Genomic DNA, 23573 nt, shown 5'->3' with positions numbered 1-23573 from the left:
TTCATCGGAGGTGAGGGTATCATCTGCAGTGCCCCAGGGACGTGTGGTAGGTCCGCTGTTGTTTTCTATCTACATAAATGAACTTTTGGATAGGGTGGATAGCAATGTGCGGCTGTTTGCTGATGATGCTGTGGTGTATGGTAAGGTGTCGTCGTTGAGTGACTGTAGGAGGATACCAGATGACTTGGACAGGATTTGTGATTGGTGTAAAGAATGGCAGCTAATTCTAAATATAGAGAAATGTAAATTAATGCAGATGAATAGGAAAAAAAATCCCGTAATGTTTGAATACTCCATTAGTAGTGTAGCGCTTGACAAAGTCAACGTCGATTAAATATTTGGGCGTAACATTGCAGAGCGATATGAAGTGGGACAAGCATGTAATGGTGGTTGTGGGGAAGGCGGATTGTCGTCTTCGGTTCATTGGTAGAATTTTGGCAAGATGTGGTTCATCTGTAAAGGAGACCGCTTATAAAACACTAATACGACCTATTCTTGAGTGCTGCTCGAGCGTTTGGGATCCCTGTCGGGTCGGATTGAGGGAGGACATAGAAGCAATTCAGAGGCGGACTGCTAGATTTGTTACTGGTAGGTTTGATCATCACGCGAGTGTTACGGAAATGCTTCAGGAACTCGGATGGGAGTCTCTGGAGGCAAGGAGGCGTTCTTTTCGTGAATCGCTACTGAGGAAATTTAGAGAACCAGCATTTGAGGCTGACTGCAGTACAATTTTACTGCCGCCAACTTATATTTCGCGGAAAGACACAAAGATAAGATAAGAGAGATTAGGGCTCGTACAGAGGCATATAGGCAGTCATTTTTCCGTCGTTCTTTTTGGGAGTGGAACAGGGAGAGAAGATGCTAGTTGTGGTACGAGGCACCCTCCGCCACGCACCGTATGGTGGATTGCGGAGTATGTATGTAGATGTAGAATCACCGACTGACGTACAGATTTGCAGTCAGGGTGCGTGGGATAACCGCAAGAGTGCTCTTGTTGTCTGACGACATTGCTCCTCAGATCATGACTCCCACCGCGCCTCAGATCATGACTCCGGGTGCAGGTCCAGTATGTCTAGCACGCAGACAGGATGGTTGCAAGCCTTCAACTGACCTCTGCCTAGCCAACGCACGACCGTTACTGGCACCGAGGCAGATGCAGCTTTCATCAGAAGACACATCAGACCTCCACCCTGCCCTCCAATGTTCTCTCGCTTGACGCCACTGAAGTCGAAAATGACAGTAGTTAGGGTCAGTGGAATGCACGCTACAAGGCGTCTGGCTCGGAGATGTCTAAGTAACCGTTTATTTGTAGCAGTGCCTGTGTCACTGTGGTGCCAAGTACTGCTGAGATTGCTGCTGCATATGCAATACGATGCGCCAGAGACGTACGCCGAACACTGTGGTCTTCCCTCTCGCTGGTGCCACGTGGCCGCCCGGAGCCTTACATTCTCGTGACCACTACTGCTAGCAGTCGTGTACCGGGGCTACATTCCTGCCAAATGTTTCTCCAATACCGCAGAAGGACCATCCAGCTTCATGTAGCCCTATCAAGCGACCTCGTTCCAAGTCAGTGAGGTGTTAATAATGGTGTCTCTGTCGTCTTAAAGGCTTGACTAACATCAACTCACCACGTCTAGTCTCAGAGGTAACTAACTCTCAAAACCGTTACTACGTGTATTTAAAGCAAAAGGAATTTGTATTGTATTAGCGCCACTCTTATGCGTATGGTGTGAAATTTGAACAGACATCATCTTTCAGACGTATAATCAGTTTCGTGGATGTAGCACAACTCTTCCTTGGTGTTGCGATTATTTTTTCATCGGTGTGTATAGGATGTCCGAAAAGATACTTTACAACTTCAGTGTAATGTAACTCGACTCGTTATTAGACAACGATTTCGTTTAGCTGTATCGTTAAGATATTTATACGCTTCTTTTTAACACATGTCTCTTATTTACTTGCACGCCTCCAGGAGAACGAGAGGAAGGTCATTAAGGTAAGTAAAAATTTGTCTTTAGAAAATATGACGGCTTATGCCCTTTCATAAATACAAGGGCAACCATCTCTTGCCGGTGTCATCAATTTTTCTGATAAATGACATAATGTAAACCAGAGCTAGGTTGAGTGTTATCTTACGTTTGTACTCTTAAGGTTTACCTCTTCTGCACTGGCCACCACTTAAACGTCTTTGCATAATACGTATTATGAACGGTTGAGTCCTACTGCTTTGAATGCCTACCAGTAAATATGGGCCATTATGGGCGCCAGTGGTAGCATTTTTGTATCATCCTGTAACCTGTGGTTGTCACAGTCCTTCAAAAACACAACGACCACCAGTGAGAACAACAGAAAGGTGCAAGATAAGGAATAACTTTATTTATTTAATTTTTATTAAGCAAGACCTCTGTCAGTGATTTGAAATCATAGTATAAATCTTTGCATGCAACTTATTGAAAGGAAAAAAATCAGCATAACAACAACGAGAACAACAATAATAATACAAAACATGGGAATCTGTTCCATTTAGCAAAATATAATAGCAAAACTTTGAATATATATATATATTGGTGTGTTTGTGTAAGTTCTTACACAGAAACTGACGGAATCCAACAGAAGCTGTTGAAGTTGAATAACGAAACATCGGAGACAATTGAGTAGTTTTGTATAGACCGTTTAAGACAACTGCAAATTCCATTAGATAAATTAATCGCTTTTTGTGGAGGCAATACCAGTACCAACACCAACGTCGGAGGGTTTCATCGATGCGGTCAGCGGAATGTTTTTCACCAAATTAAAGAACTGGGAAAAATGTAGAGGAATTGGATGGCCTGCCCATGTTGTTCACAATACTATATCAAGTGCTGCTGGAGTCTTAACTGTCGACATTGAAATAATCGTCATGAAAATATTTAATTATGGCAATGATGGCAATAAGAGAAAGGTTCAGGAGTGGAATCGAAATTCAAGGTGAAAGGGTACCAATGATAAGATTTACTGATGACGTTGCTATCCTGAGTGAAAGTGAAGAAGAATTACATGATCTGCTGAATGGAATGAGCAGTCTAACGAGTTCAGGATATGGATTGAGAATAAATCGGAGCAACACGAAAGTAATGAGAAGTAGCAGAAATGAGAACGGCTAGAAACTTAACATCGAGATTGATGGTCACGAAATAGATGAAGTTAAGGAATTCTGCTACCCAGGCAGTAAAATAACCAATGACGGACGGAGCAAGAAGGACATCAAAAGCAGGCTAGCTCTCGCGAAAAGGGCATTTCTGGCCAAGAGAAGTCTACTAGTATCAAACATAGGCCTTAATTTGAGGAAGAAATTTCTGAGAGTGTACATTTGGAGCACAGCGTTGTGTGGTTTTGATAAATGGACTGTGAGGAACCGGAACAGAAGAGGATGGAAGCATTTGAGATGTGTTGTAGACGAATGTTGAAAATTAGGTGGACTGATAAGGTAAGGTATGAGGAGGTTCTACGCAGAATCGGAGAGGAAAGGAATATGTGGAAAATACTGGCAAGGAGAAGGAACAGGATGATAGGACTTCTGTTAAGACATCAGGGAATGACTTCCATGTTATTAGAGGCAGCTGTAGAGGGCAAAAACTGTAGAGGAAGAAAAGATTGGAATACATCTAGCAAATAACTAAGGATGTAGGTTGCAAGTGCTACTCTGAGATGAAGAGGTTGGCTCTGGAGAGGAGTTCGTGGCGGGCAGCATCAAACCAGTCAGTAGACTGATGACTCAAAAAAAGCTTAAAACTTTATGAGTACCTGTCACACGGTGTTCCCTAATTTATGGAACGCGCTGTTGTTGAGGTTGTTATGTCGTTCAGCCCGAAGACTGGTACTGGTTTGATGCAGCTCTTAATGCTAATCTCTCCTCTGCAAGTCTCTCCATCTTAGAATAACTGCTGCAACCTATATCCATTTATCCTGCGTACTGTATTCATTCGTTGGTCTCCCTGTTTAATTTGTACCCCCTTCACTACTCTCCATTACCAAATTGACGATTCCTTGATGCCCGAAGACCTGTCATATTCAATGATCCCTTCTTTAAACGAAGTTGTGCCTAAATTTCTTGTTTTCCCAATTCGACCTAGTACTTCTCTATTAGTTACCTGATCTACACCTCTAATGTTCAGCATTCCTCTATAGCACTACATTTCAAAAGCTGCTATTCTCTTCTTGTATAAACTGTTCAGTGTCCACGTGTCTCTAGCATACAATGCTACACTCCAGACAAAAACCTTCAGAAAGGGCATTATAACACTTATACCGATACTAGATTGTAACAAATTCATCTTCTTCAGAAATGTTTTTCTTGCTGTAGTCATATTCACTTTGTATCCTCTTTGCGCCAGGCTTCATGAGTTATTTTACTACTAGGGGCATTGCTAGGTGTTTTACCGCCCTAGGCGAGAATTGAAAAATGACGCTCCGTCTTTTTTGCTACTATCAGTCTCCCCATATAATTGCCCCCTCCCCCCCCCCCCTCGACACCCCTCCCCAGCTCCACTGCCACTAACATCGCACATGAAATGCAATCTCATATTATACTTAAGAAACATTCCCTTAGAAAAATTTATGAATGATTGTGCTGATAAACCCCTTACGTTATTTGATTTTCAAACAGCTGAGCAAAACTGAACGTGCTCAGACATTACTCTCTTTACTTATTCTGATCAACACAAAACTGACACACATTTTTTTTTCTCACAACGCAATCTGACTTTCAAAAACCCCTAGAAAAGAATGGCCCTGACTAACAATAACCTATACCTTTCATGAATCACTTACCTCACAAAAATCTTCGTTACTCGAACTACTACAATATAGCGAGCGCCAATACTGCCAGCTAAATAAAAGATTCTAACTACTTAAGTCATTAACTACTGATAGGCATAGTTAGCAAACGAAAGAATTTGATAGATAACAAACAATGTATTTACCCTGTTCATGACATCCAGTCTCCCAAATTTACTCTCTCTGATGGAACACGTCCAGGTCACCCGCTCTCAAAACTCCGCCATCTCTCTCCCCACTGCTGGCGGCTCACCTGCAACTGCGCAACGCTACGCGCTGTTCACATCCAACTGTCCAACACTACAATACCGAATATTTCAACAATGCCAACCAGCCACAGACTGCACACAGCACAGCCAGTGATTTTCATACAGAGCGCTACGTGGCGTTACCAACGTAAAAAAACCTAAACAGCCTACTTACACCTAAACAGTCTTCTTACACTTCTAATCATTAAACTGTGGTGACCAGACGTCCTCAGTTTCTGAGGACAGTCCTCAGTTTCCATGACTAAAATTGACCGAGGACAACAAATGTGCTCGATTTTTTTCATCAGTGTTTTAATTTTTCCTCTTTTTTATTTTTTCTCATTTGCTCAATTTTTTCGTTGTTTGATTTAAAATTTAATTTTCGCGCCCCCTAACATTTTGCCGCCCAAGGCGGCCGCGTAGCCTTACCTAATGGTAGAAGCGGCCCTTTTTACTGCCCACCGAGCGAGGTGGCGCAGTGGCTAGCACACTGGACTCGCGTTCGGGAGGACGACGGTTCAGTCCCGCGTCCGGCCATCCTGATTTCGGTTTTCCGTGATTTCCCTAAATCGCTCCAGGCAAATGCCGGGATGGTTCCTTTGAAAGGGCACGGCCGACTTCCTTCCCCGTCCTTCCCTAATCCGATGAGACCGATGACCTCGCTGTCTGATCTCCTTTCCTAAAAAACAACAATTTTTTACTGCCCAAATAATAAAACTGATTTCTTTCTTTCCTAGTATAAGTTCCTCAACATTCTCTGATTTAAATCGTCTATATTCGAGTCGCCCTTGTTTTACTTACGTTGATGTTCATCTTATAGCCTCTTTTCGAGACAGTGAGGGTGGTGTTTTCGTGTGCGCGTTTTACACGTGGTGCCTGTGTGTACGCAGGAGTTCACGGACAGCGCGTCGAGCCACAGCCTGGCGGGTCCCGGGCCGGCGAACGCGACGCCCGCGGCAGCCGCCGGCCCTGGCCCCGGGGGCGGCGGGGGCGGCGTCGGGTACGTGAACAGCGCCGCCAGCTCCGCGGAGTTCACCATGTTCCCGCCGGCGGCAGCAGCGGCCGCGCCCGGAGACCGCTCCTCCGTGGTGCACTTCGAGCCGCTGCCCGACGTGGGCAGCGCCCGTCTGCAGCCGCCGCAGGCGCCCGCGCCCAGCCGCAAGCCCGCCTCCTTCAACAACGTCGTCAGCGGCGGCCTGTCCGCCCGCGACTGGCTCGGTAAGTCGCGAGGGACAGGCAGTACCGGTACACGTCCTCGTGATCCTACACTCTCTAGCAGGCCAAGTACTTTGAGGTGACACAAGCTGTACGATGCCAGGGGATGTCTGTGCGGTCACGTTATCGTGATCGTACTCTCTAGCAGGCCGACTGAAGCAGCAGCTCGTCACTTCTTCAAGAGGAATTTCCGTGGCACATTTAGAAGCTGTTGCTGCCTTTTCTTCATTCACACCTGAGAATCTGCGAGCTCCATTCTTGCGGTATATTGATAATTTTTAGTTATGGACCGTCTCACAGCAACTGAATAAAACACAATTTTAGTGCCCTACGCGTTTCGCCTTTATTTTCTGCAAGGCATCATCAGTGGCAGGTTGTGTGGACAATTTTTACATTTTACGCTCCTGTTGCATAACCTATTCATAGTGGCTGCTTCTGTTTGGTTGTTCTTATTGTATGTCTGCCGTGTTTGTTTTATTATGCCTTTTATTTCTTCTTTTACTAGTTCTCTTGTCAGTCCTATGTTTATTTCACATTTATTTTGTTGTTCTTCACGTGTAAGGATGTGTTCAGTTTCTATTATGAGATTTTCTATGTATTGCTTGTTCCTCAACAATGCCTTGCAGAAAATAAAGGCGAAACGCGTATGGCACTAAAATTGTGTTTTATTCAGTTGCTGTCAAACGGTCCATAAGTAAAAATTATCAATATACCGTAATATTACACACAACTGAGGAAGACAGGACTACAAAAGTTGAAGATGTCAATAAAGCTATGTCAAGCATTCCCTGTCAACGTGTACAACAGGTTCAAGAAAATACATCTGATACAGCACATAAAATTCAACAAAACATGCAAAAAGAACGATTTAATTCCAAGTTACATTAATGTAAAGGTTAAAAACAGTTCTGCAAATGATTTGGACTATTTTGCCACTGTAGAACGATATTGGTTACTACATGAAATGAAGATGCCCTATTCGAAAAAACATGATGCTCTATGAGACTCATGTAGTATTGGCAAAAAACGTAGGAAACGCCACAGTTTTCATGGAACTAGTAGATAAAACTGAACACAACACGTACACAGCAATGAAACATTTACAAAACAAACATAAAGAGAAGATAATGAAACTAACAGTAAAAAAGGCGCAAAAATACATTTACATTTTAAATGTGAAACCACATGAACACCAACACACATTCCATCCACATTTAGTTAACCTAACAGAGACAGAACTACACGAAAATGAAAAAATGCTCTTGGAAAAAGGTTTGAAACACTGCACTGATAGCAAAGTGAACAATCAATACATAGAAAATCTCATAATAGAAACTGATCACATCCTTACTCGTCAAGAACAACAAAATAATTGTGAAATAAACATAGGAATGACAAGAGAACTAGTAAAAGAAGAAATAAAAGGCATAATAAAACAAACACGGCAGACACACAATAAGAACAACCAGACAGAGGCAGCCACTATGAAAAGGTTATGAAACAGGAGCGTAAAATGTAAAAATTGTCCACACAACCTGCCACTGATGATGCCTTGCAGAAAATAAAGGCGAAAAGCGTATGGCACTAAATTGTGTTTTATTCAGTTGCTGTCAGACGGTCCATAAGTAAACATTATCAATAAACCGTAATATTACACGCAACTGAGGAAGACAGGACTACAAAAGTTGAAGATGTCCATTCTTGCGTCTTACACGACAAATGAGTTTGCGACTCACACTGTACGAAAAAGAGAACACAGTTATTCAACTTAAAGAGGGAAAATACACTCAGGTGGCAAAAGTCACGGATTTCGTGGCAGACGTCCTTTTGTCCGGTGTAGTGCAGCAAATAGATGTTGTGTGGACACGATAAGTTGTAGGTAGCACCCTGCAGAAATACTGAGCTACGCTCCTTGTGTGGCCGTCCGTAACTGCGAAAGTGTTACTGGTGCAGAATTTTGTGCCCAAACTTACCTTTTGATTATGTGCCACAAATGTTCGGTGGGACTAATGTCAGGTTGCCCAAACAATTCGCTTGAAATGTCCAGAATGTTCATCATACCACTCGCAAATAATTATGCCCCTGTGACAAAGCACATTGTCATCCCGTGAAAATTCCATTGTTGTTTAGTAACATGGAAGTTCATGAATGTCTCCAAATGGTCTTCAATTAGCAGAATGTAACAATTTCTGTCAATGATCACTCTGGTTGGACCAGAGTCCCTTCCATGTAAACACCTCCCATATCATTGTGGAGCCACCACCATCTTGGAAAGTACCTTGTTGACAACTTGGGTCCATGCATTCACAGAGTGTGCACCACACTTGAACCCTGCCATCAGCTCTTACCAACTGAAACTGGGACTCGTCTGACCGAGCCACAGTTTTACAGTCATCTAGGATCCAACTGACTCGGTCATGAGCTGGGAGAGGCAATGCAGTCGATGTTGTGGTGTTAGCAAAGACACTCACATCGGTCGTCTGCTGTTGTAGACCATTATCGCCAATTTTGCCACTCTGTCCTAAAGGGTATGTTAATCGTAACTCACACATTGATTTCTGCAGTTTTTTTACACAGTTTTGCTTGACTGTTAGCACTGACAACTCTATGCAAATGCTGCTGGTTTCGGTCGTTAAGTGAAGGCAGTCAGCCAGTGCGTCATTTGTGGTGAGAGGTAATGCCTGAAATTTGGTATTCTTGGCATACTCTTGACACTGTGGATCACGGAATACTGAGTTTCCTTATGATTTCCGAAATAGAATGTCCCGCGTGTCTAGTTCCAAGTACCATTCTGCATTCAAAGTCTGTTAATTCTCATCGCGCACCTGTAACTACATCAGAAACCTTTTCACATGAATCACCTGAGTGTAAATGACAGATCTGCCAATGCACTGCTCTTTTACGCCTTGAGTAAGTGATACTACTGCCACCTGTATATGTGCATATCGCTATCTCATAACTTTTGTCACCTCAGTGTAACTCCATAAAGAATCATAGATATCATAACAAACACAAAATTTTTAAGACTTAATGTTGATTATGAAGTGGAATGAACATGAACATACACTAGGAAAGAAAATGCTAACTGTGTGCTACGCCCATAGGCCCCTGTCTTCAATGTGTAACAGACAGTATCTTATGTTACATACTACTCCTATATGCATTCCATCTGTATCTGTGGAACCATTTTTTCAGAGGTTCCCATACGCAAAACATGGATGCTGTCTTCAAATTACGAAAAAGGACTATTAGAGTAATACCTAAGTATAATTAGTAATGGGGTTCCCTGTAAAGATCTCTTTAAACAGCTGGGGACTAACTGCACCATGTGAATATCTCCACCACACTGTTATGCTTGTCGAGAACGTAGGAAATTATTTCACAGACAGCAGCACTCCTGATCGTGGAACAAGAGCTGGAGTAAATTGCATTTACCAGGAGTAAACAAACAACACCCATCAGCATTTTCTACAGTGAAATAAAATTATAAATTAAATTACTGAAGTAGATTAATGTGACAATTAAAATGCAGATATATAAATGGCAAATTAAGACATGCATCTTCAACATAATTAATACTTCAAAGTCAACAGTTATTTAGATAACACTGAGAAGAAGGTGGTAAAAAAATTGACACTTTTTAAATACAAAACACTGTCAGTCAGTACTGAACTCTAATAGTTCAATGATGCTCACTGTAAAATCCTATGCCCAGGTTCTGTTATAGAAAATTCTAACCTCTTTTCAAGCTATTGACCTCAGTCTCATTCGTTGTGGTATGGTATTGATTCAGCTTTTTAAGATCAGCCAAATGGAGTGTAAAATTATTTTTTTGGTAATATAAAATTGCTAAATGCATCAGGTATTTATTTAAAAAAATGTTTTCTGTTTAATGAACATTACATATATTATATAATTTTATAAATTATCTAGAGATGCATAAACAACTATCTTTCTATTTATGTCATAGTATGTGTATGTTTAAGTTTGCTGGCTCAGTTGGTAAATATTGGTCTACTAACTTAATAATCTGGATTGGTGCTCTGACTTTTTTCATTCATCTTCTTTCACATCTGGCAGTGATTTGTTATCACAAAAAATTGTAAACTGCACCATGGAATGGAGTCCACATTGTACTGCACAAGGCAGTTCCCCTATTGGTTGTCTATGATACATGTGAGTATTTTGTTTGTAGTCTCCCTCTTAAATAGTATTTGGAGCATGCTCGTTTACAAATCTAAAATCAATTTCTCCTTTCATTTGGATCTTCAATTTTTTTTAAGGTTCCACTGTTCAGTTTCAAAGTCTCTGTCAGCGCGGAGAGCTTTTCTTTTGAAATTTGCATCTGCAGGGTGGGCAAAATTCTGTTCTTTCATTCTTTGACAGGCATTACCCTTTTTGAGGGGGGGTGGGGGAAGGACACTTCAGATCAAGTACATGACAGAAACTTTTATGAAAAATGAAAAATGATGCTCTGTTGGTAACGAGTAGCTGTTGATGCATATAATAAGCAACTAATGTGTTTAAAAACTTGCAAAACTCTTTAACCACTTTACAATATAATACAGTCTGACTATTGCCACTATGAAAGACCATAGTAATGTGACCAGATGGCTAAGACTGCAGAGACATCTATCAGTTTGTGCTGCCTTTCTTAGGATATCAAGAACGTTAGCCAGTCAGCATCATATGTACAGGAGACAGGCAGCATGTCTCTGTGAAGGGCAGATGGTACATCTCATTACTCTTTTACTATGAACTTTCTCGTGAGGGTTTGGCTTGCTAGTTCTGATTCAACAGAACAGATGCAGCACACTTTCACCTGGTGTACCAGGTAGTGATGTTACCCTTTATGGTTCTCATAGGGCATGGCATTGAAGTGGTGTTTATGTGCCATTCCCTTGTATGGAATCAGGGTCAGCATAGAATGTGACGGAATGGAGCTGTCGCATTTGGATGTACCCACGATGAAGCTGTGGATGAAGCTGTCTGATTTGTTGTGTTTATCACAGAATGTCCAACAGTCTACAAGAAATGGTATACCACTCACATGTGTTTTAACATGGTGTAAGAACAGTAGTTGTAAAAAGAACCTACCAACAGGGACTGAAGATGAGTGCCACGCCTTGCTAATAACAGTTGAGTTAAAACGTGACAGGTGTGGTCACTGCAGATACATGTTAAACAGTTACATGTTAAACAGTTTCTGAGACAATATTTTGGAGGGAAATGCTTAAATGGACATTTGGAGACCCTCACAGTGCCACATAAAGCTGTACATTGTCTGTCGCCAAATCAATACAGAAACTGGACATTAGCTAGCTGGAGGCATATAGTGTGATTCACTGAGTCATGATTTTACCCCTTTTCAAATGATATAAGCTGTTGAGTACACCAATGGCACAATGAAGTATTTAAGATGCACTGTGCAGAAGATGTAGTTCACCCAGAGATGGTTCTGTGATGTTTTAGGGGTGATTTTTGTACCATGACCTGGGCATACTCACTCAGATATCCATAAACATGAACTGTGACATATATTTTGACATTCTTGGTGATTATTCTACACAATTTTTTTGGGGACTATCTTCCTCACTGAATTTAGGCCTTTATCCAGGCTAGTGGCTATGAGAGACATTATTAGTGTGATAGGATGACTAATTGCTTGCCTTGTGAGCTTATCGTTCCCTGGTTGTGCTATGGGGTCATCTTTGAGATTGTTATGGATGCACAGCTGGTATGTAGTGAAAATGTGCATTGTCTAACTTACAGCTGATGGGCAGGTCTGTTAACAAACCTAATTTGATTGATGGTTGGAGCCTAATGCACTGATTTAAGGGCTGCTGACTTTTGCAGTACAGCAGATATTCTCCAGCAATTGTTGGAAATAAACTTGTCAAAAATCCTGGTGGGAAGCAGCACTTCCCAGAGGTGTTGTCTTAGTGGCAGAAGGTAATGCATACCACTCATGAGTCTCAGTGGCAGGTAGGCCCAAATGTTTGAACATTTTTGGAAGTTGTCAGACATCAGCAGTTTGGGAGGTCAGGTGGCAGCACTTCTTGGTGAAGGAGATGAGGTGTGGACCCTGTGGGTTGGAGGTGATGTTCAAAAGTTTTATGTGTTTCAGGTAGGAGGTTACTGATCTTCAGTGATCAATACAGAAAGTTGAGAGGAATTTGCATGTGCATTTCTCTGTGCAGATTTGGAGTTTTCAATTTTTATCTATTTGAATGTTGTGGCTCAGTGACTGTGCACACAGTCAATAGGCAGCAATGTTGTGTCAGCTTGTGGTGCCATTAGCTAGCCGGAGGTAGTTTGATGAAAGAGGATGGATATAGTGACATCTAATTGAAGCTAATCAGTTGGACTTATTTCCATGGAATCTTGAAGTGTTGTTTTTTGTGTGCCTTGGGACTTGTTCACTTTCACCTATCATCCCAGTTTGTCTTTGAACAGATTATCAGCAGAAGGTGCAAGGGATCAGTTAGAAATGACATATCAACTATTTGTGCGGCATGTTTTCCAGTTCATTGGTCAAATTTCAGAATATTTCTAAATACAGTTAAGTTATGACAGGACATCTGAGTTTTTGTGATGATATAGTGATAACTTTAATCCTTTTTTGCAGGTCGGAGCAACATGACATCTTATTAGGACTGGTTTATAAGTGAAACACTGTTGATAATTGCATCTGATGTGCTAATAAACATTTCCTCATGAATTGACAAAGTGATGTATCATATTACTTATTTCATATGCTGCGCAGTGCTACAAGTGCATGTATTATGGCTGTGACCAGGAGTGAGATGTTCGATCTCCAAGAATGAGACATAGGAATGTTTAATTGGGAAGTTATTGGCCTGCTGCTGATTTTTCTCCATCAACTACTGATCAGATCATAATTTGTAGCAAAATATGCTATTACTAAACATGTCAATAAGGCAATTTCAGTTTTGGTTAACCCCTTCTATTAATGCTTGAAAAGAAGTTTAAAGATAGGACCTGTCAATTCAGATTGCAATGACTGTTTCTAGGACGTGACTTCTAAATTTTGTAGCGCTTGACCTGCATTATAGGACTGGCAAAGTAGATATGTAAGAAAACTCCCAGCTGTGTTGTTGTTGTTGTTGTTGATGGTGGTGGTGGTGGTGGTGGTGGTGGTCTTCTCTCAAAAGACTGGTTTGATGCGATTCTTCACACTGTTCTCTCCTGTGAAAGTCTCTTCATAACTATTGCAACCTACATTCAATTGACTCTGCTAACTATAGTAAGCCTTTGTCTTCCTGTAGAGTTAACCCCCTTCCCCTACCAAATTAACTATTTCTTGATGCCTCAGGTTGTGTTGGGCCCATTCTTGTTGTCAAGTTGTGCCATTAATTTTTTTTCTCTGACTTGATTCAATACTATTTCATTAGTATCTGACTGCCCATCTTCAGCATTCTTCTGGAGCAAAACATTTCAAAAATTCTGTTCTCTTCTTAGATTAGATTAGATTAGTACTTGTTCCATAGATCATGAATACGACACTTCGTAATGATGTGGAACGTGTCAGGTTAATAAAAGGTGTCTATACAAGATATTACATTACACAAAATATTACATGACATTCAATATATTTATTTTATTTATTTATTTATTTTTTGTGGGGGTTGGGTAAATTACCCACTTACTATATCCAAAAATTCATCCAATGAGTAGGAGTTGCCATTAAGAAATTCTTTTAATTTCCTTTTAAATGCTATATGGCTATCTGTCAGACTTTTGATGCTATTAGGTAAGTGACCAAAGACTTTTGTGGCAGCATTATTTACCCCCTTCTGAGCCAAAGTTAGATTTAACCTTGAGTAGTGAATATCATCCTTTCTCCTAGTGTTGTAGCCATGTACACTGCTATTACTTTTGAATTCATTCGGATTGTTAATTAAGTGAATATATATATATATATATATATATATATATATATATATATATATATATATATATATATATATATTTTTTTTTTTTTTTTTTTTGTGAGGCTACAGTGAAGATCTCTTGCTCTAAATAAGTTTCTGCAGGATGATCTTGGATGAGCTCCAGCAATTATTTTGATTACATGCTTTTGTGCAATGAACACTCTTTTACTCAATGATGAGTTACCCCAAAATATGATGCCATAAGAAAACAGAGAATGAAAATAGGCGTGGTAAGCTAATTTACTCAGATGTATATCGCCAAAATTTGCGATGACCCTAATAGCATAAGTAGCTGAACTCAAACGTTTCAGCAGATCCTCAGTGTGTTTTTTCCAGTTCAACCCCTCATCAATGCATACACCTTGAAATTTTGAATATTCTACCTTAGCTACCGATTTCTGATCGACGTTTATATTTATTAATGGTGTTATTCCATTTACTGTGTGGAGCTGTATATACTGTGCTTTGTCAAAGTTTAATCAGAGCCCATTTGCAGAAAACCACTTAATGATTTTCTGAAAAACATAATTTACAATTTCACCAGTTAATTCTTGTCTGTTGGGTGTGACAGCTATACTAGTATCATCGGCAAAAAGTACCAGCTTTGCATCTTCGTGAATGTAGAATGGCAAGTCATTAATATATATTAAGAACAGTAGAGGACCCAAGACCAAACCTTGCGGCACCCCATTCTTGATTGTTCCCCAGTTTGAGAAATCACCAGTTTTTTGCATATTATGTGAACTGCATATTTCAACTTTCTGCACTCTTCCAGTTAGGTATGATTTAAACCATTGGAGCACTGTCCCATTCATACCACAGTACTTGAGCTTACCTAGAAGTATTCCATGATTTACTCAATCAAAAGCCTTTGATAGATCACAAAAAATCCCAACAGGTGACTTCCGGTTACTCAGAGCATTTAATATTTCATTAGTGAAAGTATATATAGCATTTTCCATTGAAAAACCGTTCTGGAAACCAAACTGACATTTTGTTAAAACTTTATTTTTACAAAGGTGTGAAGCTACTCTACAATACATTACTTTTTCAAAAATTTTGGATAAGGCAGTCAGAAGAGAGATTGGGCGGTAGTTGTTGACATCAGACGTATCCCCTTTTTTATGCAGTGGTTTAACAATGGCATACTTCAGTCTATCTGGGAACATACCCTGCTTCAGAGAGCTATTACATATGTGGCTAAGAATCCCACTTAATTCTTGGGAACAAGCTTTTATTATCCTGCTGGAAATGCCATCAATTCCATGTGAGCTTTTATTCTTGAGAGAGTTTATTATCTTCCTAATTTCAGCAGGAGAGGTGGGTGGAATTTCAATTGTATCAAATGGTGTGGGTAAGGCCTCTTCCATTAACTGCCTTGCTTCTTCTAATGAACATTTAGATCTTATTTTCTCTACAACATTTAAAAAATGATTATTCAAAATGTTTTCGACTTCTGGCTTGTTGTTTATCAAGTTTCCATTCGATTCGATGGTGATGTCATCATCCTGTACTCTTGGTTGCCCTTTCTCCCTTGTAATAATATTCCAAATTGTTTTGATTTTGTTATCAGAGGTATTAATCTCAAACATGATGCACATGCTTCTGGACTTTTTAATAACGTTTCTTAATGTAGCACAGTAGTTTTTATAATATTTGGCTGTTTCTGGGTCATTACTATTTCTTGTTGTTAGATACAGTTCCCTTTTGTGGTTACAAGATATTTTTATTCCTTTAGTAAGCCAAGGTTTTTTGCATGGTTTCTTATAATTAGATTTGACTGCTTTCTTGGGGAAACAGTTTTCAAATTCTCTTACAAGTGTATCGTGAAATAAGTTATATTTTAATTTATCATCAGGTTTCTTGTACACCTCATCCCAGTCTAACTGCTGAAGATTTTCTCTGAAATTACTAATTGTTGAGTCATGAATTGAATGCACAACTTTGGAGGGTAGTTTTGAATTACTGAATGGAGCTATGTCATATACTGTAACTAGCTGAGCATCATGATCAGAAAGCCCATTCTCAACAGGACAAGAATTTATGTTTTTAAACCTGTCTTGGTCTATAAAAGTGTTATCTATCAATGTGCTGCTGTCCTTTACTACCCGAGTAGGAAAATTAATGACAGATGTCAAATTGAAAGAACCGAGCAAGACTTCGAGGTCATTCTTCCTATTACACTCTTTCAGTGAATCAACATTGAAGTCCCCACAAATAATAATTTGCTTTCCCCTGTCTGACAGATAGCACAATAAGGCATCCAAGTTTTCCAGGAATAAATGAAAGTTCTCTGAAGGGGACCTATATACTGTTACAATTATAAAAGAGCCCTCCTTCAGTTTAAGTTGACAGGCACATGCTTCTATATGTTGCTCTAGACAAAACTTTTTAGTATCTATGCTTTCTACACAGTGATAACTTTTGACATATATGGCAACTCCTCCTTTCACCTTATTCTCTCTACTCATATGTGCAGCTAGTTTATAACCACTGATATTTACTTTTTCCGTATCAGACACAATTTGATGCTCAGACAGGCATAGTATATCTATTGCATTATCAGATTCAATGTCATCTAAGCAAACCAGGAGATCATCTACTTTATTCTTCAATCCTGGAATATTTTGGTGAAAGATGGTAACTTTTTTTTTTTTTACTTTACTTTTGTGAGAATCTACTTTTTTCTTTAATCCACCAGTATTTTGGTTAAATATGGTAACATTATTATTTACTTTCCTGTTGTGAGAATTTTTTGAGTTTTGGACCTCTTTAGCACCTGCCTGCCTGAACTTCTCATTGGACACTGATATTAGTCTAAAAAAGAGGTGCATCCATGAGTACTAGTGTCCCCCCTTATGGATTTTGCTAACAACCCTGCCAATTTACCCTTCCCTTTCCTATTGAGGTGTAGGCCATGCCTTGTGAAATGCCCCCTATCAATAGCCTCGACAGGAACCAATCCAATGTCTGACAGAGTGGCCACCCTACACAACTTATCTTATAACATGTATTGTCCATGTTTCACTTCTGTATAAATAGGAACCAGTCTAATAAAACAAAAGTAGATGCTATAAAACGAAGATGCTGATTAAAAAATATCATCCATGTGATGTATTTTACATGTGATGTAGCAGTCGGTATACATTCTTTACACATAAAAGTATTTTGTAATTTTTATATCACCTTCCGACACTTGTGTTGTTTTCTCTAGGATAGTGTATCTGAGACTATTGTTAAATAACTGAGAGTTTGCTTTACTTCAAATGATAATGTATTTTGTTTCAGAAGATCCCCATGCAAATTTTCCAAGGCACCAGCTGAAGTATCTTAGAGAATTGGGTAGAGGGTGGTTTGGTCGGGTAAGTAGAAATTTCACAATATTCAACTGTTGAACAGTACTAAGATAAACACCATTACTAGAAAGCAGCTCTGAATATATTATGTAAGATGATATTAAGATCATTTTTAAAGATCTGGTACAAAACTTGTGTTTTGTTGACATTTTTATCTGTGTTTATACATATTTGTATATAGACAGGTGCTGTAATAGCCAACTTTTATGTAAATAATGTGTGACATTACAGCAAACACTAATTTAGATGTTTACAGAATATCATGGTTTAAAAATCATCCTTATTCAAAAAGGAATGGAAGGTGAGACTGCAAAATGTGCTGACGATAAACAGGAAACTATTTCAGAGAAATACATATCCCTCTGTAGTCTTTGCATGTTAGTTGAGATGAAAGCATGTTTGATCTGAGAGCTCAAAACAGTGAATGTCTTAAAGTTGCATTCTCTCTGATTGGAACACATCATTTGAATGGAGAATTTAAAAACTATGCCAATGGCAGAATTCCCGCTGTATTGACCTCTTTTTGCTTTGGATCTAAGAACTGGATCACAACTTAGGATGAGATTTTATTCGAGAAGCTTTTTTAAAGTTTGTAGTTGTTTATGAAGAACAAATGCTTTCACACAAATATGTAGATATACTATGTAGTTCACATATATTTATTATTAGTCACACAATTATTCTGTGATGTGTAAGAACATATTTTTATTGTTTTTGATGTGTTATTTTTCATGTACATTTTTTTTTGTCCCTTGCAGGTTGTGGAAGGTGAGGCTCAAAATATAATAAATAGCGAGAAGAATTCAAAGGTAGTGGTGAAAATCTTACGTGAAGATGCTACACCAACTGATCAGATGTACTTCCTACACGAAGTACGGTATCATCGGGATCTAAACCATCCAAATATTCTTAGGTTGCTTGGGCGGTGTCTTGAGAAAGATCCTTTTCTGCTGTTGTTGGAAGCTAGTCCAGGGGTAAGATTTTTTAATTATACCACTTCTGAGCATCTAAGTAAAAGCAAAAGGAAGAAGGAGAAGAGGCTCTTAAAAATACCAGATCATTCAGTGAATTGTACTTCCACCTTAAGTTATAATGTGAAAATTATTTGTTCTGTCACATTTGAAAACAGCCATGTGCTATACCTAGTACAAACAGCTGTCAGCATCTCTCTAGTACTTTTGAATATATGTTGGCAGAGAAGACAGCAGTAGACATTGTTTACGTAGAGTAAAAGCTGAAATATATTTGTAGAGTTTGTGATGTGACACAGTGTCCACATCTGCAGGAAACACATGGAAATTGTTTCAGAGTGAAATTTCTGTGGATATATGGTGTGGAATGCTCTCAGTGCTAATCCCCGTATCACATGTTCCTCATTGCAGAGATGGAAAGACTACATGGTATGTTAACAGTAAAGATGGCTGGAGTTTTACTTAAGGCAGTTGATATTTTGTGTCATTGGATTAACATGTTGGTAGGTAGATGGAGTTTCTGTTGTTTACCATAATTTTCACCGTGTCTAATAAAAAGTGTTTGGTAAATACGTTTGGATTAAAGGAGATCACTCACCAAAAAGCAGAAGCATTGAATTACGCCTATCCAAAACATGGTGCATATGGTCCAATGTGACCACCACCTATGTTTGACAGTATTGTGCAATAACCATTCACAGACAGCAGGTGACAGCACTAGCAGTGGAGGCCATATAAAGTGGGTTAGGGCACAGAAAACAGTGAAGTTGTTGCCGTAATGCAGAAATGGAGCAATTTATCTGACATCCAACAGGGCATGCCATTGGCTTTCAGGCCAAGGGTGGAAGCATTTTGAAATGGCTAAGTTTGTAAACTGCCCACATGCTGCCTAGGTTAAAGTAAACTGTGCATGGCAAAATGGCACTATCCAAAACCGGTGCCAAGGAGGCTGTGGTGCACCACAGGCTATAGATGACAGGAGTGAATGATGGCTGCAGATGTTTGTACAGGTGAATAAATGTGCAACTGTTGAGCAACTCGCCATCCATATGAACCAAGGAGCTACTACCAGCATTTCCTCAATGACCATTCAGCAAATGTTGCTGTGTATGGGACTCTTGAGCAGGCACCTGTTTCATTCGACCATGCTAACTGATGTTCATTGGCGATGAAGACTGGAATCTGCATGCCATTACCACAACTGGACAGCAACTGAGAGTGGCGATGAGTGGCCTTTTCAGATGAATAATGTGTTATGCTCAATCTGACAAATGGTCTTTGGCGTGTTCAGACCTGCGACAATTGCCAGAAAGGTCCAGGCCAGAGGAGGGAGCATTACGGTCTGGGGAATGTTTTCTTGGAATTCCCTGGGTGATCTCATCATTCTGGAAGGCACAGAGGATCAACACAAGTATGTAGCTATCCTTGGGAACCGTGACCACCCTTGCATGCAGTTTCAAACAATGGAAAATCCAGGATGCAATAATAATAATTGCATTATGAAAAGGATAGATTGCTACTCGCCATATAGCAGAGATTTTGAGTTGCAGACAGGTACAACAAAACAACTACTAAACACGTGAAGTTGCTGCCAGAAGGCCATCTTCCAAAATACATATATTGGAAGGAGACCTTCTGGTTGAAAACTTGTGTGTTTAGTAGACTTAATGTTGTGTCTGTGTGTGACTCAAAATCTTCACCCTACATGACGTTTGTTTTTCCTCAGCACAGCATGATGGCATCTACCAGCAGAACAATGCTACATATTAACACAGCTTGAAATGTGTGTGTGCAATTTGAAGAGCACCAGGAGGAGTTGACCATAGTCCCCTGGCCACTAAACCCTCCAGATTTAAACCCAGTTGAGAATCTGGCTGCTCACACCACGGATCCTCAACCATAAAATCTATCATAACTGGTCACGCCACTGGAGTCGGCATGGCTCCGCATCTCTGTCAGTACCATCCAGAACCTCATTGGTTCTTTTCTTGCACATTCATACTGTAAAAGGTGGCTATTCAGGCTTTTGATTGGTGGTTACATTAATGTGACTGGTTCATGTGTGTTCTGCCATAACTTGTTTTTGTATTTTTAGAACAGGAATTTGTCATAATTTCTGTTAAATTCTATTTTACAATTGAGCTACTTGTCTGCAATATAGAAATTCCATATTGTGGAAACTGTTTTGAAAGACAGTAGTTTTCTGTGATTATCAGTGTAAGAATTCATAATTAATTGAACAGAGAGAGAGTGAGAGAGAGAGAGAGAGAGAGTGAGTGTGAGGGGAGAGGGCGAGAATGTGTAAGTGAGAATGTCTCAAGCATATTGAGATACATGCTTCCTGTAAAAGTGTTCTCAGCAAAGAAAAATGGACTATACACCTTTTCCCATGAAACTGCACAACACATTAAATTTTGGAGAGTCCCTCTCATGTTGTAAAACTACATGTGGTTGTTCCTACCCCATTTTCTCACATTATGACAGTTCACATTTCTATTTAAAAGGAGTGTTGCCTTGTCACTAAACACTAAGTGTGGAAGAAAACTGTCATCCTCCATCTCGCCAAGAACAATATTACAGAACTTCACACGTTGTTGTTTGTCACCTTCATGAAGAGCTTGCAGTAGCTGAATTTTGTACGTTTTTATGTGTAAATGTTGATGCAACACATGGCAGGTGGACATTGGGGGATGTTGAGCTGTGGACCTGCACAGTGAATGGATTCCTGCGGACTCCTCATGAAACTATGGTGGATGCGTTTAAAGTCTGTGTCAGACGCTCGGGGATGGACCGGCAATTTGCTTTTACACAAACAAACTGTTTCTCAGAATTTTTCACACCATCATCTAATGCTCTGTGCTGTAGGAGGAACCACATCATACCGAGTATGAAAGTCATGCTGAACAATTATTACTGACCTGCACTGAACAAAATGTTGAACACAAAATGCTTTCTGTTGTCCCAACAGCATTTTTGTTAGAACTGAATGGGCACACACTGCTGTACCAAGTGATAACCATGTAAAAATTGAGAGTTTGCTATTTTCAACAGTATGTTGTTTATAACACATATCTCAGATAACGTAATATTTATGACCTTTTTTTAATTGTATACTGAGGGTCTCACTGATGCCTTTACAGATCATAATTAACCTCCCCACCTTGTACAAAAACAGATTCCCGTGCCTTATCTTTGCAGTCACCCAACACCTCCGAAAGCCCCACCATCCGGCCACATAGGAGCAGTCCCCTCGTGACTCAGTACCACCCAGGACTGGAGCAGCTGAATTATATTCTACGCCAGGGTTTCAACTATCTTTTGTCATGACCTGGAATGAGAAATGTGCTATCTGCTATCATTCCCATTCCTCCCACAATGGCATTCCGCTGCCCCCCGAACCTACTCAATATTCTTGTCCATCCCTGCACTGCTGCTGCTCCCAGCCCCTTGCCTCATGGCTCATAACCCTGTAATAGACGTAGATGCAAAATGTGTCCCATACATCCTCCCATCACCACCTACTCCAGTCATGTCACAAACACCACCTACCCCATCAAAGGCAGGGCTACCTGTGAAAACAGTCATGTGATATACAAGCTAAGGTGCAACCACTGTGCTGCATTCTATGTGAACGTGACAACCAACAAGCTGTCTGTCCCCATGAATGGCCACTGACAAACTGTGTCCAAGAAACAACTGGACCACCCTGTTGCTGAGCACACCACCCAATGCAATGTCCTTCATTTCAGTGACTGCTTCACAGCATGTGCCATCTGGATACTTCCCACCTACACCAGCTTATCTGAGTCGTGCAGGTGGGAACTCTCCCTGCAGTACATCCCATGTTTCTGTAACCCTCCTGGACTCAATCTTTGTTAGTCATGTCTGTGCCCATCTAGCTGTTTCCATTCCAGCACTACACAGTCCTCTGTTCCCCTAATGCACCCAGTATTTTTAACTTGTCTCCTTCTCCGCAAACCCCCCTCTTCTCCCCTGCCCTCCGTCTAAACTCCCAACTGCACCTAGTTGCCTCACTCTCTGTCTCATCTGCGCACACTTCCAGCAGCACTTTACTGCCCCACACTCCCACCCCTACCCTGCTATTGCTCCCCTTCCCTGCCCCAACCTCCTCCTTACCCTCACCGGGTTGCCTCTCCCATAATGCTTTGCTGCCTGCAGTCTGACTCTACCTGCCAAGTACTGTGGTTGTGTGTGTGCGCGTTGCATTTGCATGAGTATGTGCTTGTGCGAATGTTCTCTACTTTTGACAAAGGCCTTCTTGGCCAAAAGCTAAGTTTCCAACAGTCTTTTTGTTGCACCTTTCTGTGTTTCAGCTTCTCCACTATATGGTGAGTACCAACTATCCTTTTCATTACATTGTTACATTCCATCCTGGATTTTCCATTGTTTAATACTATTTAAGATTGCATTGTAATCTGTTACTACTGCTACAGTCAGTTGTTTTTGCAGCTGTGAAGTGTAATGCTAGTACTTTTTTTTGTATCTGTTTCACTGTAGGAAGATATTTTATTTTAGGGAGATGTGAAGACATTTTTGATGCAGAATGCATCAACAGCAGATGTTCTTAATCAGCAAGGTGTGACATTGAAAATGGCCTGCAATATTGCAGCTGGTTTACATCATATGCATTCAAAAGGATTTGTACATACGTAAGTAGTTTTCATTATTTTTCTGCTAATCACCCTCAACATGTATGCAACTATGTGTTGGTGTGTGACTTGTTGGTAAAATATATAAAGTTTCAGCTATCTGAGGCTTTACACTTAATCAATTCTCTTTCTCTAGTTCTACTTATTTATGCTTCAGATTCTCCTTAAGCAATTCTCTTTCTCTGGTTCTACTTATTTATGCTTCAGATTCTCCTTCTTTTGTATTCAGACAGAGCAATCACACCTTTACATTCACACAAAAAATATCTCGGTGACTATATTTTTTACAAAGGATATTCATAAATTAGCCTCAGATTGGCTGTTAGAAAAGAAAAACTACATA

At 40.2% G+C, this 23573-nt stretch overlaps 1 protein-coding gene across 1 annotated transcript in view; it reads left to right on the top strand.

The window, feature by feature from the left end:
• LOC126158234 (uncharacterized) overlaps positions 1 to 23573 on the top strand; it is a 679797-nt gene that overhangs the window by 550202 nt on the left and 106022 nt on the right. Inside the window, exons 3-6 of the mRNA XM_049916428.1 lie at positions 5954 to 6281; positions 17522 to 17595; positions 18348 to 18563; positions 23097 to 23230. Coding sequence (XP_049772385.1) covers positions 5954 to 6281; positions 17522 to 17595; positions 18348 to 18563; positions 23097 to 23230 — 752 coding nt within the window. The remainder of the gene's footprint in view (positions 1 to 5953; positions 6282 to 17521; positions 17596 to 18347; positions 18564 to 23096; positions 23231 to 23573) is intronic.

This window comes from Schistocerca cancellata, chromosome 2 (genome assembly GCF_023864275.1).
Source record: "Schistocerca cancellata isolate TAMUIC-IGC-003103 chromosome 2, iqSchCanc2.1, whole genome shotgun sequence".
Lineage (NCBI taxonomy): Eukaryota > Metazoa > Arthropoda > Insecta > Orthoptera > Acrididae > Schistocerca > Schistocerca cancellata.
This window is presented reverse-complemented; position numbering and strand designations above follow the sequence as displayed.